The following is a 15,077-nucleotide window of genomic DNA, read 5'->3' on the forward strand; positions in this document are numbered from 1 at the left end:
AAGAAACAATGCTAGGCTAATTTGCCTATTATACAAGGAACTTTGGTCATGGAAATTAATCATTGGGAATTTCTCTAGGGGCATGCGCTATTTGCTCTGCGGACAGGCGGTTAGTGCATCACAGGTGGCACTTGCTGTCTGTTGCTCTTGTTACTGCTCTCTATTGCTCTTGCTATTGCTATCTGTTGCTCTTGCTATTACTGTCTATCGCTCTTGCTGTCACTCCTGTCACTCTTGCCGTTGCTGTCCATTGCTATTTCCGTTGCTAGGAATAGCAATAGTGACGGCGATGCAGCTGTTTCCAACTTGCCACCTGCCCGCAGAGCAATTCCCTAATCATCAGCCTCCTTAGAGGACGAAGAGCTCGTCGTCAGCAGTAATCAACTCTGCGCCTCTAATGCCTTCTTTTGAGAGGCTCTCCGTGACCCCTTTCCCGAATTCCTCGTCTTCAAGTCCATATGTTGCTCCCTTTGAAAACGTCGAGTATGACCATTCTCGATCCAGAAAGCCCTTAGAAATTTTAGCCAGTCTGACTGCCCAGACAAAGTCGGATACTTGTTCGGAGGACACAGCAAGACTATTATTTTCTGCCCAGGCCTTAAGGTTCAGTTGCACCTCAGCTACACCGGGAACTTCTCTGTGGGAATTTTAACATTCGGTAGGGCAGGCAAGGGCCGACAGTTGACTTACACCCCGGGTCCTCCTCCGATCCCCTTCTTGCCGCCTTCAGAAGCGGAAACCCTCCCCCCTTTGGCGACTATAATGCCGGTGATCATGAACATTGACCATGTACCGAACTTTGTGTGTTTCCGCACGTACTCGGAGACTTCTTCGGCATCTAGAGCGTCTTCGATATATGAGGGGGTGACCTGCACAATAAACGTATCGAGCGACTTGAACTCGGAGAAATTGCTGACAGATCGCCGGAATGCCACACTGGCGCTGCCCTTGGCCATGACTCCTACGGCTGTGGCAATTGGAAGGCCAACTTCAGCAGACAGATCGACCCCACGATCCTTCTCTGACTGCCAGTTGAAGTTTCGAGCTTGCGTTAGGTAGGCTGGCATGTCTGGCGGGAACTCTTGAGGGCCGTGCCGGTTGATAACGTTGTCGAGATGTTGCAAGTCCGGTATCAAATGACCAAGGCATATTGGGCCCCTTGACTGCCCAACCCCATTGTCGGGGAATGTAGGAGGAGGATAATGGGTGTGCCGTAGAACGAACCAACATTTGCTACTAGCCATTGTCAGTTTTGAAGCTGGTGAGTTGCCTCCGTGATGAGTCCCGTCAGTGATGCCTGGGCATCAAAAAGCATTTTAACTGCCATGCAGGTCGGAAAGATGTTGGCCTATGGGAGAGTCTGCAGGGGTGCAACTCCACCCCCCACCACCTCATCTCATCCCCTCTCATCCTCATTTCAGCACAAAATGCTCTCGACGATGCATCTTAACCTTGACCAGCCGGTTCATATGACGCCATGAAGGGCGAAATATCTCGCCGAACCGAGGCATGCCAAGATGCGTTTGTGGTTTGTCTCTCAGACCCGAGTCTGACCACGCTCGAATGGATCGAGAATCGACAAGGCGACTTCAATCTGTGGGCTTCCAGCCTAAAGGCCACCAGCAGCGGAGGCAGGTCCTCGTTGGATTACCGAGTCAGAGACAGACCCGACGTGAAGGGGGTTATATGTGAACTTTTAGATGGCCTGCTCGAGTCTGTAGAACAACTGGTTACTATAGGTAATTGACCTCACGCTGGCTCACCGGTTTCAAACTCGACAATAATTGTATTGCTAATGAAATGAGTCTAGCGGAATCTGGGAGGTCTCTCGGAACAGATACCGTCCATTTGACACCAGCCCAACATGACACTACTACAGCTAACTCGGATTCCTCCGGGTATGGAAGCGACTCGGGCTCGCTCGTCTCTGATGGCGAGGCCGAAAACCCCTTCTCTGAGCAAAAAGAGAACATTCAGACAATCCTGAATGAACTGGCGAGGATTTCCATGGCAATCCGGAAGTCTGGCTCCAAGTATCGGTATCAAAAGGCCGACGCTTCTCTTCGAGAAGAAGAATTTGACGACTTCAAGAATCACCTTACGGTCCTCATTCTCCTAGCATCCGGCGATGCACAGTCATATGCAAATCAGGATCCAGAAACGAGATTCAGCTCTGAAAGGCTCACATCCGTTCAGAAGCGTCTCATACACGCCAACATGATTCGGAGGAATCGCATACAGTACGCAACTCGACAAATGCGACGGATTCAAGATTTGCAGGCCGAAGCGGTGGCACGAGCCCCTCAAACAAACCTCAAAGCACCCAGGGCATCATCACCAGAGCTTTCACCGATCGAGGTTGCACCCCAAAAGTCGGCAGCTTTGAAAGCCGTCTCGGTGGCACCGACGCAGAGCATAAAATCACTCTCCTCGCTGGCACCGACGGCAACCGAGATTGGCTCCGAGTTCAATTTGCAGACGGTGGTCGCGAAGAAGACGCCGTCCATCATGACGAGAGTCACTCAGACTGGCGCCGTCCAGGACTACCCCCGTTGTCCCAGACCGACGAAGGATGGGATGCTGCAATGTCCCTACTGCGCGGACGTGTTGCCTGCCGAGTACTCGAAGAACGAACCCAGATGGAGGGGCCATGTCGCTCAGGATCTACTCCCCTACTCCTGCATCTTTGATAACTGCAGTTCCAGCGACGAGATGTTCCTGACGAGCGACGAGCTGGCAAAGCACATGCAAAAGGAGCACAGCACCCCCTGCTGGACGTGCGACTACTGCAGTACCTCGACGTTTGCGGACCCAGCAGAGTGGGAGAGCCACATGACCCAGACGCACGCCCACTCCTTTCCCGCAAACCAGCTCCGCATTCTCTCGAAGATGAGCCGGAGAATGATGCTCCCGGAAATGGCATGCCCTCTCTGCGCATTTTCCGTGGACGAGGCCTCGCTCGGCATCAACGAGCACATCACCCAGCACCTCCACGAGTTTGCCCTGAAGGCACTCCCCTGGACAACCCGGAACCAAGACGGAAGCAGCAGCCGCAAGTCGGGCGCTCAGCCAAGCACAGATTCCCACCTTGATGATCTAGATTCCTTGGACGATGACTACATCTGGGACGGTCGACTTTCGGAAATCCCCTTCGACGATTGGCTCGCGGCCGGGGTGCAAGCCCAAGCGAATATGGTGGCCTCAGAGGACGCATCGCTGCTGGGCGCGGCGATTCTAAACCTATCTGATATCAGAGGACGGTTGGTTTTGGTGAATCTTTCTTCGGAAATAGAAACGGAGCGATGGGCAACTTCACTTCGCAAGATTAGCATCCTTTGGAACCAGCTTCTAAGAAGGCTAGAAAGAGAGGAGGCTGTATACCGCGACGAGCTTCGTCTCATCAATGAAAACCTGCTTGCGGAAAAGGAATTCCTCCAAAACGGCACCGGAGACGAGAGCACCTCCGTACGTGGACAGTCCTCACCCTGCCCAGATGAGCAGCCTGATCCCCAGAGACAGCGGTTACGCGAGCTGGAATCCAAATTGGTTTTCATATCCGCTCCCGACTGGTCGTGGGCGGGTAGCTTGACTGAAAGCATCTTATATGAGGAACCGGTTGCAAAGATGTGGCTAGCCCGCCCGGATCGCTTGGACCGCTGGGACCGATGGGATCGATGGGATAGCTGCCGCTTATTTCTTTTAGAGAACTACCTGGTCATTAGCGATGTTGTTGCGGATAAAAACGGCAATGAGAAGTACTACGTCACGGAGGAGGTTTGTGATGTGACTGACTATATTAGAAGCAAAAACCGTTCCAAACTCGGCTGACAATGTCTCTAGCCCATCGACGTGTCTCTGCTCTTCATCGAGCGCTTCCAAACGATGCGGCCCTTTCCCACCCTCGCTAAGTTGCGGAGCCGCGATCTCATGGGCACTCTTGACCCCGAAATCCAAACCCTGTACCCGTTCAGAATCACACATGCTGGCAAGACTGTCTACGAGTTGGGCGCACTCTCGGCTCAGGCGAGGACGGAGTTGTTCGAGAAGACTGGGGAAATGAAGAGACGACACTCGAAAACCCAGCCGTTTTCTTTTGAGTTGCGTGCCTGCAGTCAGGTGTCCATCGATCCGTCTGGCCCGACGATAAATGGCGTTCCCGTCGCTTTAGATGATCCTATGCCCCGGATATTTGAAGCGCCTATAGGTGATGCAAACTGCTTAACTATCGTCGGCGGAAGAATCCTACTCATGGGGACTGATCACGGTGTATTGAGTGTAGTGATGGTGGAGTTGAGGATGGGGACACGCGAAATTCGGAAATGGGTAGGTTTCCAGCGTATATTCTTTGAATGGAACACCTCTGACCGCAATCCTAGGTCTCGAAGCTTCCGAAGGTCACCCAGATGGCAGCCCTGGAAGACCTGGACTTACTTATAGTCCTCGCTAATGGCTCTCTCTTTACGTACCCTCTTCAGAGCTTGCTCGACGGGGAGAAAGAAGCCAAGTCTCGGCGGCTAGCCAAAGAGGTCTTATTCTTCGCAGTTGCTACCCTCTCAGATCGCCGGGTGCTTCTTTACGCAAAGAAGGAAGGCCCTAACACCGCCTTGCATGTTCTTGAACAGAAAAGGGTGGGATCGAGTGCAAACAAAGACGGCTTCTTTTCTCGACTTTCTCGAACACGAACAACAGCACAAGATCTGGGCTGGGAATTCAGAGAGATTGATGCGTTCGTCATGCTAAATGGCTGCAACTCAATCAACATTTTCCGCAAGCACATAGCGCTGGGGACGAAGCACGGCTTCTTCGAGGTCCTCACCCTCGACAGGAACCCAACGCGCATCCCGGACCTCCAAGGCCACGATCTCAGGGACCTTGCCAGTCGCATAAAAGATCTCGCGACAGTCTCCATGTTCTGGCTCGACGGGAACGAGTTCATTCTCGTGTACCAGAACTGCGCCGTCTACGTCGACAAGCACGGCGACGTCAGCCGCTCGGCCATCATGGAGTTCATAAGCCAGACCAAGCCCGTCAAGGCGGCGACCATGTTCGACAAGTATCTGATCTTGTTTACGGACGAGTACGTCGAGATCCGCGACACCGAAGACGGCCGCCTACGCCAAGTCATTGCCGGGAAGGGCATCAAGTGCCTCGACTACGGCATCCGTGGACCGACCGGCGACTTCCACGTCGCGGGCGAGGCGGCGTACAGCAGCTCTTTCGGAAGGGCAGGCCCCAGCACGAGGTTCCGCAAAGCAACCGTCAAGTTCTCCATGTTTCTCCTCGAGCAGCCCGACCAAGCCGTCGTCCTCGAGCTAGTGCTCGACCCGGAAATGGCCGGGGCGTCCAAACACCCGCCAAGGGACGACCTAGGGGAAACTACAGAGGATCTGTCGTCGCACGCCGACGCAACAGCGGCACCGGTCTCGTCCCGTCCCGGCAGGGGGGAGGGGGGAGACAGCCCCGGGCGAGAGGAGCAACTGGGCTCGACCTCCCTGGGACTGCAGCCGTTTACGACGCTGGAAACATTCCCGACTACGACGCTGGGACCATTCCCGACATCGCACCGAAGAAACGCTATCAGTGTCCCGCACGACGAGTGGAATCGATATGCGTCTCCCGAGCCTGAAGGTTCGGACAGTGAAACGTATTGAGAACCACGGCTTGTTCATGCAGGCGGTGTCAGGGGCTAGAGCAAACCTTCAGCAAGAGTGCTGTCATTGTACAGACGGCTCGAGTCAATTCACCAGCCTGGAACGTTGGCTCCGACGGGACTGGGCGGATATCCACCGGCAACATGTTTGCAGTTGACAAAGTTCCAGCTGGCAAGCATTCTACTCAAAAGGAGGGCATCTAAACCAACTCCTACTTCTCTAGCACCAGCTCTATTCATCCCCCCTATTCCAACAACAAGAGAGGGGAAAGAATCCGTCTGCCATCCGATACCAGGTGCAAAGCAGGCCATGCACGACCACATCGCACATACGATATGCAAACCTTCCCGCAGAAGAAGTTTATGCAAAGCTCCAAACTCCACCCCCCAAACCATCTGATCTCGGACAGCCTGTGCCGCAACCTTAAGTGTCATGCTGAAGGACACGCATGCACCACGAGCAGCTGAACAAAAACTCTAAATCACGCCAAGGTTCCAGAAACTAGCATGCCGAAGACAGGGAATGTGGCAGACGAGAGAGAGGGAAAAAAGAGAAGGGACGAGACCGCCAAGGTTCACTTTAGAAATGCCATCATCACCTGATCCAGAAAGTCAAAAAAGACGCCAGAAAAAAAAAGGGGCAAAAAAAGAAAGGCACCAGACTTTCCTTTCCACTCATCTGATGACGGATCTAGAGCCGGGCCAAGCCGCAGACCTCAGGTGAGAGAGGCTCGCCCAGCCTGCCGGGTGCTTTCCTCGTCCCCAGACTCCCGGGGAGCCAGATACCGCTTCGGAGGGCAACGTCGTCCCGACAAAAGGGCGCATCCATTCCGCTCCCCCCCCCACCCCCCTCCCCCCCGGGCGGCACCCCCGCAGAAAAAAAGACGCCGCAAAAGCGTGGCTGATAAAGCTCCCCTTTAGTTTTCGGTGCAAACCATCCCGATTTCTGTTGGTTGTGGTGTGGTGTGTGTGGTGGGGGCCGCTATCCCTTTTGACAGCAACACGAAGCGAGGCCAAGTGCGCGTAGGTTCCATGTTGTGCCGTGTGTCGCGGAGCCCGGCGCGTCGCCACCCCGCCACTGGCTTCCCAATAGCGTAGGGGGGCGAGCCGCCAAGTCTTGGAAACCCAAGTAGGTAGGTATCAATAAGGCGAGCGAGGATGGGGGAAGGAAGAAAGGGAAAGGAAAGGAAAGGAACGAATGTTGCTTTGGCGTGGCGCTTCCGGGGATAGAAAGGAACCCAAGGGAGGTGGGGGCCAGGCTTTGGTGGGTGTGTTGATGGTAGTTAGTGCAGGTAGATCGCGACAATTAAGGCCGACGCTGGCCCGGAGTCCGAATTCTGTTTCGTTACTGTTTTGATTGCGATTGCCATCGTGGCAACATTGGCAAGAGCCGAGTTGGGGCTGACGTAGGTGGTTGCTACAAAAGCCGGAGCGAAGCTCGCGATGGTAAAACCACTGACTGGATCGCTAGGTTGTGTGTGTGTCCCGTTCCCGTTGATCGCCGGCAAATGAATAATGTTGCTGGTTTTTTTATTCTTTTTTTTTATTTTTTTTATTGCTGTGACATCTGCCGCACGAAGTAGTGAAGTTCGCCGCTGATCGGCACGGCAGACGCGAAGCCCTGATCGACAATCAAGCCCACACACTGCGCACTTGTTTGGAGGACGAGAACCTGGAAATGGAAGAAGCGTTGCGCCCGTCGACGGAGGCGGTCTTGATTTGCCGCACGCCGCCATCACCTCCGCCATCCGGGGGGTTTGGTAAAAGGACCGGGGATTAGCACCGATGGTGCTCCGTACCAAAACGGAACGAAATCTGATTCCGGGATCTTGTTTCCCCCCACCTACCCGACGGCGGCCTCGCGGAGAGGCTACTGGAAAATGGCAAAAAAAGCCCGAATGCCGCAAAGTGAATGCATTGGGTGGCGAACGAGGCATTATTCCCGACGCAGTGAGTGGTGCTGGCTGATGGGCATTTTTAGCCGGCCGGGCAGGCAAATGCCAGTGATCGATTGGTCCCCCAGAAGCAGGTGGTCGGTGGTACGGCTTGGTGTACCCAATGTATGTACAACATAACGTTAGGCCCTACCTAATAATCATTCGACAGGTCTTCTCGAAGCTTGGATTGACGTACGTGTATGTCTGCATCGTTTTCACTGGCTGGCCGAGTGGCTACGATTTTCCCACAGAATTGTTGAACCACCGAAAAAGCCGCGCGCGCCGGCCCCATAGCGGCATCGGCAGCCATGCCTCGAAGGAGAAACAATCCGCCGCTGCACTAAAGCTGTCAAGATTCCCGCCTGCAAGATTTGAGATGGCACCAGTCCCTCCCGCGAGTTCGTGCAGCAACTACTGCGGTAGACCTCGATGCCGTTCCGGGAGGGCCTCGGTTATGGTAATATGGGGGAAATTTGGCAGCTTGCTCTTTTTCCCAGTTCCTGAGTGGGAGGTTGTTATTTGGTTATATAACCACCTACACCACTCGTAAGTACGTGCGGCCCATGGCCATTCGTGCACCACAGACCTGCCGCGGGATTTTGAGTGTCAAGGTGACCGGCAGCGGTTCGATATTGGGAACACTGTACGGAGTATCACAGCCGAGGCAGATCATAGGTTCGAGCGGGAAGGCTTCGATGAGACAGATAGTGTACTGTGTGGACTTGGGGTAAGAGCTGGGTTGGGCCCTGTGGCGGCTCTGCTGGAGCCCACCGACCACCGAGCCCATGACCTTTGTGTTACATGTAGTTACAGTCCCTAGTGTACCAGAGCAGAATTCTAGCTACCTACCTATCGTGCGACAGTGTGTGGCCTTCCGCGCTGAAAGATGCCGCGCTCCAACAATCGCCTGTTTCTAATCTGGGCATTTTGATGGACCAGCTCCGTGTCCATGTGGAGACCCTAGTGAAGTGTCGTCGTGTTTATAGTCTAAGACCCCAAGCTACCCCGTGGAGATAAAACGATCTAAACCCCGACGCGAGAGGCTGGGCATCATCTCTTACTCGGTAACTAATGAATAGGGTTGTGTGAGTAGGAATGTTAACTCAGCTAGCTAGCGCCGCACTCTCCACAAGAGGGTTTCGGCACCCAGCCTCTCATTGGTATGCCAGAGAATGCATGCTTGACAACCTATGTAAAGTACATTGTAGATCGGAGGGTGCCGACTGACGATTCATCTGGCTGCACCATCAGTGCGGAAAACGTCATGCTCATGCTCCAACTTTCGACTCGTACCAACGGCGCCATGATGCACCCACTGATTCGTCAGCCATCATCCGCTGAGTGTGACCACATTACGCTAGTCTGCACTAGCTGCGCCGGGCCCAGGATTCTGGGCGGGACAGGGTCTAGGGGTGCTGGGTGTGTGATATTCATAGTGTTGGTTGGGGGAGTTTTGGGATTGGGATTGCGACTTTAGTGTGGTGCAGTCACTGATCTTTTGCCTCTTTAGGTCACCACAGCCGAGAAAGAAGATGGGACAAGGACTACTGTGTAAAGGATCCAGGAGCTAGGGCTCCCAAGCTTGAAGATCGAGGGGCTGGAGCGGGAGCCGAAACTGGCGAGTCTCCTAGCGTGGTCTACTGCATTATATGTACTGTACTGCATAGTAATGCAGTGTGTCTTGTTCCTTCCACATCCTCGTAGGGTCGGTTTACAATCGCCCACCGTGCGGGCGTGCAATGATCGACATACCAGGCATTCGAATCATTGGGTAGATAATTAAAAGTCTGGGGAAGACAGGGGCAAGGGGTGTTTCTGTCTGGCGGTGTTGGCAGACAGACAGGGGTCTGCAGAGTGGAGCGGCAGCCTGTTGCGATCAAGTAAAGAGGGTGTTACCTAGATATGGAGAGAACCTATGGAGAGAGAGTATATGTGCGTGTGATATATGTAGGTAGTGAGTGCGTTGGAACTTGGAATTTGGATCAGTCTTGAATCCTGCATCTTTGTCGGGTCTTGCGGATGATTACTAACGGCTGAGTCGAAGCTCTCGCGCGCACTGTCGGGGGTATTGGGTGATGGGACAAGTCGTCATGCTTTAAGTGGATTCGATGCTGCAGCTTGAACCTGTTAGGGACCAGGCTGGGAAACGGGTTCACGCTAAGTGGAAAACGTGGTGGACTGACAGGGAAACATGCCTGCCGATAGGTGTTTGTAGCTTATGAGCCCCGCGCTGCGATTCGCTCGCAGAATTCCGGGGAGCTCCCTCAGGATGAGTAGGAACTTGCCGAGAGGAAACGAAAGAGTTTGGAAAAGAGCAACAACCAGTCAAGATGAAGATCTCGTCTTGCCTTCTTCCACCCTCCCCTACCCCCTAGTTCGCATGAGCATTTCGTCGAGTCCGTTTCGATCTCTTCCTGCACGCAGCCTGCAGCATTTGACCGTGTAGATGCCGATATTCGCACGGGTTATTGGGTAAGGAATGAGGCAACTGCGGCTATGACACAGTGTGTTTAGTATATGCATACAAGGGCATGTATACACGTGTACATGACTCCTTGATTACACAGTAAACGGCCGGGAGCTGAGGTGCATTGTCGTGCCTTTCTTTGTCTCTCGTTGACGCCTTCGAGACTCGCAGACTCCAGAAACCCCACTGGACCTGGCTAGCTGGCGACTGGCTGGCTGGCTGGCTGGCTGGCTGGCTGGCTGGCTGGCTGGCTGGCTGGGTGTGGAGCGATGGGGAATTTGGAGACTGATTCCAGACCAAGGAGGCTTTGAGAGTGACTGCAGAGTGCAGATGAATCCCTGGTCAAGTCTGGTTGCTAACGGCGAATCAGGAGGCCGCAAAGGCGACAGCGGTTTAAAGTGGCTGCAGACGGCTGTGAAAATGTGGGTCCCATGGGTTGATGCACGGTACTGTGTACGCACCTGACCGGCTTGCTTTTTTTCCATTTTGCTCCTCTCCCCCATGCAGGTCCTGCCTTGATCCGAGAAATCCACAACGGTCGGAAACCACGGGCAGGCATGATTTGCAGTTGGCCGAGATAACGAAACTGCGGATACCTGCTACATAACTGGCTAACTCCTGCCATAGGTGTCAAGCGCGTACCAGATGATATTAGTTGTACCTAGGTGCGCGTCCGTATTCGGGCGGCCCTGCGTCGGAGAACTCCACCTTCCGCCTCGGTCTGGCTGCAGGAGAGAAAGTGAGATGTGCAGCACAGATTAACAGATGGCAGATTGGAAGGTACACTATGCAGCATACCTTAGTGAGCTGGCGATGGAGATGGAACAGAAAACAGGCACAAGAGAGAACAATTCCGTGCAGTTGTGCCACCCACCCTCCAAATATTGGAATCGATCACCTGTCAGTCCTCGAGGAAGGATAAATTCAGGCACTCTACGGATCCGTAGCTCGCCGTTATATCGCAATTTGGGGAAAGTTGGAGAAGCAATCCGGGCTCAGGCTAATCCATTATCCATGTGCCGGACGCGTGGGACAACGAGAGAGAGCAAGGCGTAGTTGCTCAGTTGGAAAACTCCATATTAAAAACCGTCCATGCTTTCCCACCACTGCGGGACGGTGGGAATTGTTCATTTGCTGGTTGTTGCGGTCGTGATGGAGGACGAAGGCTTGGCTCCATGTTCCGTGCTCCGTGCTCCGTGATCCAGAAGTGGACATAAACGGCGCCTTCCCGAATCAGCCCTAGTGTCACTCCCATATCGCAACTCCGTTCATCTCGTCTACGACGCAGTCATCTGTTCTTCCGTTGGTTGACGAGTGGAGGATTCCCACACGGTGCATGCGGCACATCCGAGGATACTCCGGGCGGCATCGTTGCAGTACGGACGGGGCCTGTTGACAAATGCGTTAGGTAGGAAGCAGCCTGGAAGGTCTCAGGAGTGCCTAAGGTACTGTAGTAGTCGTACGATTAGAAAGAATGGCGAAGTTGTATCTCGGAGGAATCCATAGGTGCCATGATAAAACCCACGACCTGCTGGTGATATCAAATTCCACCGGCGCTGCCCCCATCATCGCCCCAGATTCTCTCCCTCATTATCCCCTATTTCCTACACTAGAGGTAAGTAGGTAGGTACCCACATACACGCGTAAATAGTAGATCCAGGGCCCCATCTTTGATCCACCGTTTCAAGTCAGCTAAACATTTATTTGCAAGCAGCGGGTCGTGGTCTCACTCCGACCGTCGGGGAGGGTCTGCATGGCCCCTCGGTTGTCGGTTGATGACTTAGGCCGGGCTCAGCGGTGGGGTTGGCACTGAGTCTCAGAGGCGAGTCAATTACTAATTGGTATCCAACGCGGGATGCCCAAAGTAGCTCCCCCTGACCTCTGAATCTGCAGCTTGGATATTGCCCGAAGGAAGCTTTGGAAGCCCGAGACTTAGCCGTATACTTAACCACCCCCCCAGGAATGGCGAGAAGGGGCAGCATGACCTGGGCCCGATGATTGGTGTCGATTTCTGCTGACTATTCCCTGCTTGGCTGATAACGCCGGACTGAGAGAGATGAACACAAGATATGATTGCGTCAGTTCCGGCGTGTCCTTGTGTCCCTTACTCCATAGTACAGAGCTGCAATCCTCCCACTCGGGAGCCACAGCTTGGCGGAGCGTGGAGCGAGGTCCAGTCTCGCCGTCTCGGGGGCGGGGCCCTCCCGTTGCTGGAAATTCCTGGGTACACTTTTTGCCCCGCCACAGAGGCTAAGGGCGCTGGGCATTTGGTCAGCTGCTAATTACTCCCTCAATTCGCGTATCCGTACGGATTACTGCGTACCTACCTACACATATGTCCCTCTCTGCGCATGCATGTCTTGATCAGAGGCATGGGCTCTGCGCGCGAATGGGAGCATTGCAGGGGATGCTGTTGAACGGGCGGGAAGTCCACAACTGCTGGCTCAGGACAAACAACCTCTGACCAAGTTAACCTGGGTAGGGTTTAGACATCTGGACATTGTCGGCGTCACATCAGGCGGTTGGTTCGATGATGATTACAGCTGCTTCTCATCTCGCATTCTCATGATTCCTGCCTGCTGTCTCCAGTTGCGCGGACCTGTGATTCGCTCCTATCGTTGGCCCCTGGTTTTGACCTGCAGATGGATTGCCCTTGCTGTCGGCCGCTATCTAGTGTACTATCTCCGTTAGGTATCTTGCCTTACAGGTATATATGACAAAGTACAACCTGTCCGCCAGTGTGGAGTCGCACGCAACGAGGAGCCCGATGCACGCCGCTGCACAGCATCTGGCACAGTTGCTGAGATACTGTGACGCCCTTGCCCGATCGCCAGCCGGAGCCGGGACAGAGCGAGCCGGGGACTGGCCAGGATTGCTCTATACAGTTTGAATACTGACCCTTGTGCCCCAAAGAGGCTAGGCGTTGTAATCAATTACTTGCATGGATTTTCCTACGGCTCCTTCATTATATAGTACAAGCAAAGTGCGTGGCCGAGTGTGTGTTGACTGACAGACAACTGCCAGATTAATTCTTGGTGTCCGCTGAAGAAAGCTTGTCGGAAACCAAGTTAGCCTTTCCTCTTATGCCGGAACACCAATGGTTCCGATAGAATTTCTCAACCTTGGAAGGCGGCGTGTGTGTCGGCTCGAAAATGAAAATGGCAGCCCACCTTAACGACGCTCTTACTTGTCTTACTTGCAGGCTACCTTGCGTAGACAGCATGCAATCTATCTCAATCTAGGTGGTGAACAGAGGCATGAACAGTAATGATATCGGAGTACCAGCCGCTCCGAAAGACTTCTCTTCACAAGTCGGCCCATGATTGTCTGTGATACAAGCATTTGGAGTAAATTGCAATTCTCGCCAGACACAGACACTATGTATGTACTCTTCTCTTCCATGCTCCACGATAAACCACCCATGTGTTGGTTTGCGAACGAGTTCTGTTTCATGCGCGGGATGATCAGCGTACAGGGTAGTAGAGCTCAAATCCCTCGACTTACTAGGTATGTATACCGCAGTGTACTTGCTAAAGTCATGGTTCTGGTTGGGTCAACGGCAACAGCTAGATCTCTTGGGTTGTATTTATGGCTGGGGAAATTGGCAATTCTCCCCATGTGCTGCCATACTAAATAAAGACGAGACAGTTTTTGACGCCAGCAGGCAGCCCGGTGTCGCACGAAACAGGAACCAAAGAAACAGCTCGCTCGACATCGACATCGGGAGCCAAGTATGAGAATCTGCAGTGACACTGTGTGCAAGGGAACCGGTCAAGGTGGAGCCCATCTTGCGTCCGCGCTAAACTAAGAGGAGGCACAGCCGCGGCGAGATTGATCAATCAGTAACCCTCTCATGTAATTGGTCCTATCTAATACATAGTAGTGTCGTAGTGTATATGTATGGCGTAGGGTAGGTAGGGTTCACGCAAAATGCGATCGACTCACCCTGGTCTGTTTTCTGCTTCCTTCGTGGTCCCCTTGCGCAGGAGACGGCCCTGGGCATATTGAAGAGTGGTAGCTAGAGGTATCCATGGGTTTCACACTGTGACTGACGCAAAATCAAGGGACGGTCTGAACGGTCTGGAGTTTCTGATGTGAACATTCCTCCGAGTATTACCCTGGTAAAATACTCCGTAAATAACCACACCCTAGGGAATCACGCTGATCCTAGCACCCAAGCCAAGCCCAGGCGCTGGGAGCCTGGTCTGTGTGAAATCATATCCGTTTGCGGTTAGAATTAATGATTAAAAAGACTGGGCCCCACAAAGCCAGTGGGCAAATAATAGGGGGACAGGGGCCTGACTCGTGGGAGCAGCGCGCATTGACACTTACATTGACATCTTGGAGAGGGAGATAGAAGACAATTGTATAGACATGGACGGACTAATCTGCACATAGTGAGCATTTATTGTGCCAGCAACAACCTACCTACCTAAGATAAGCTGGTTAGTTAACCCTACCTATCCGCACCTAAGGCAGGTTAGGTTTACTGAGATGAGCCGCCCGAGGTCACTCTCGCGAGGGAGTGTCGGACAGTGCGGCGTCTTTTCTGCCCTAATCAAGCCTCCCTTGCCAATGGATGTTTCACTCCACAGTCGTCTCATAAACGCTTCCAGGTTGGGGAAGGGCCCCGGCCTCAGGCCACTGGCAGGGTACTGATGACTGCGGGGAACAAGGGCCACACGGTCGTCAAAGTGGTCATGGCATCGGGCAGCCTGCTCCCCAAAAGTAGATCAATAGTACTGCGACTTCGCCAGGCCGGGCAAGGGGGCGTGGCCGGGACCCTATCAGGGCTCGGCACCAATGATGGCCGCTGCAAATGCTGGGTTGGGTCCCGCACTGTGCCGACAGGTCTGGCTGCATCGCACGGAGTTATGTACCTAGCAGTAGGTCGTAGTCTCCATTTTTGCCTCCAGCTAAGAGGCAGGCAGGCAGAGACGGTGGTAGTTTAGTCCCCATTCCCTCCACCATCGGTCGTCCTTTGGTTTTCCCACTTGCAACCTACCACCACCACCACCACGGG

General features: G+C 53.7%; 4 protein-coding genes across 4 annotated transcripts; 3 read left to right on the top strand and 1 right to left on the bottom strand.

The window, feature by feature from the left end:
* Positions 1-144: 144 nt before the first annotated feature.
* QBC33DRAFT_549132 (uncharacterized protein) lies at positions 145-1,298 on the bottom strand. Its single transcript, XM_060428940.1, has 2 exons — positions 691-1,298; positions 145-637 (listed from the first exon to the last, which is right to left on the bottom strand). The coding sequence occupies exons 1-2, from the start codon at positions 1,242-1,244 to the stop codon at positions 349-351; spliced, it is 843 nt and encodes a 280-aa protein (XP_060279971.1). The 5' UTR covers positions 1,245-1,298; the 3' UTR covers positions 145-348.
* Positions 1,299-1,360: 62 nt separating this feature from the next.
* On the top strand, positions 1,361-4,174 carry QBC33DRAFT_214742 (uncharacterized protein). Its single transcript, XM_060422706.1, has 2 exons — positions 1,361-1,739; positions 1,811-4,174. The coding sequence occupies exons 1-2, from the start codon at positions 1,478-1,480 to the stop codon at positions 3,826-3,828; spliced, it is 2,280 nt and encodes a 759-aa protein (XP_060279972.1). The 5' UTR covers positions 1,361-1,477; the 3' UTR covers positions 3,829-4,174.
* Positions 3,928-5,651, top strand: QBC33DRAFT_458766 (CNH domain-containing protein; the record flags this gene model as incomplete). The annotated part of the gene is made up of 2 exons (XM_060424900.1): positions 3,928-4,323; positions 4,386-5,651. The coding sequence occupies 2 exons, from the start codon at positions 3,928-3,930 to the stop codon at positions 5,649-5,651; spliced, it is 1,662 nt and encodes a 553-aa protein (XP_060279973.1).
* A 1,784-nt stretch (positions 5,652-7,435) lies between these two features.
* QBC33DRAFT_597174 (uncharacterized protein) lies at positions 7,436-9,544 on the top strand (the record flags this gene model as incomplete). The annotated part of the gene is made up of 8 exons (XM_060431911.1): positions 7,436-7,600; positions 7,632-7,710; positions 7,757-7,779; positions 8,139-8,230; positions 8,451-8,550; positions 8,699-8,747; positions 8,796-9,006; positions 9,098-9,544. 8 exons carry the CDS (start codon positions 7,436-7,438, stop codon positions 9,156-9,158), a joined length of 780 nt encoding a protein of 259 aa, XP_060279974.1. The 3' UTR covers positions 9,159-9,544.
* Positions 9,545-15,077: the final 5,533 nt, after the last annotated feature.

Source organism: Phialemonium atrogriseum (assembly GCF_030411735.1).
Source record: "Phialemonium atrogriseum strain 8032-3 unplaced genomic scaffold QBC33scaffold_29, whole genome shotgun sequence".
Classification (NCBI taxonomy): domain Eukaryota; kingdom Fungi; phylum Ascomycota; class Sordariomycetes; order Cephalothecales; family Cephalothecaceae; genus Phialemonium; species Phialemonium atrogriseum.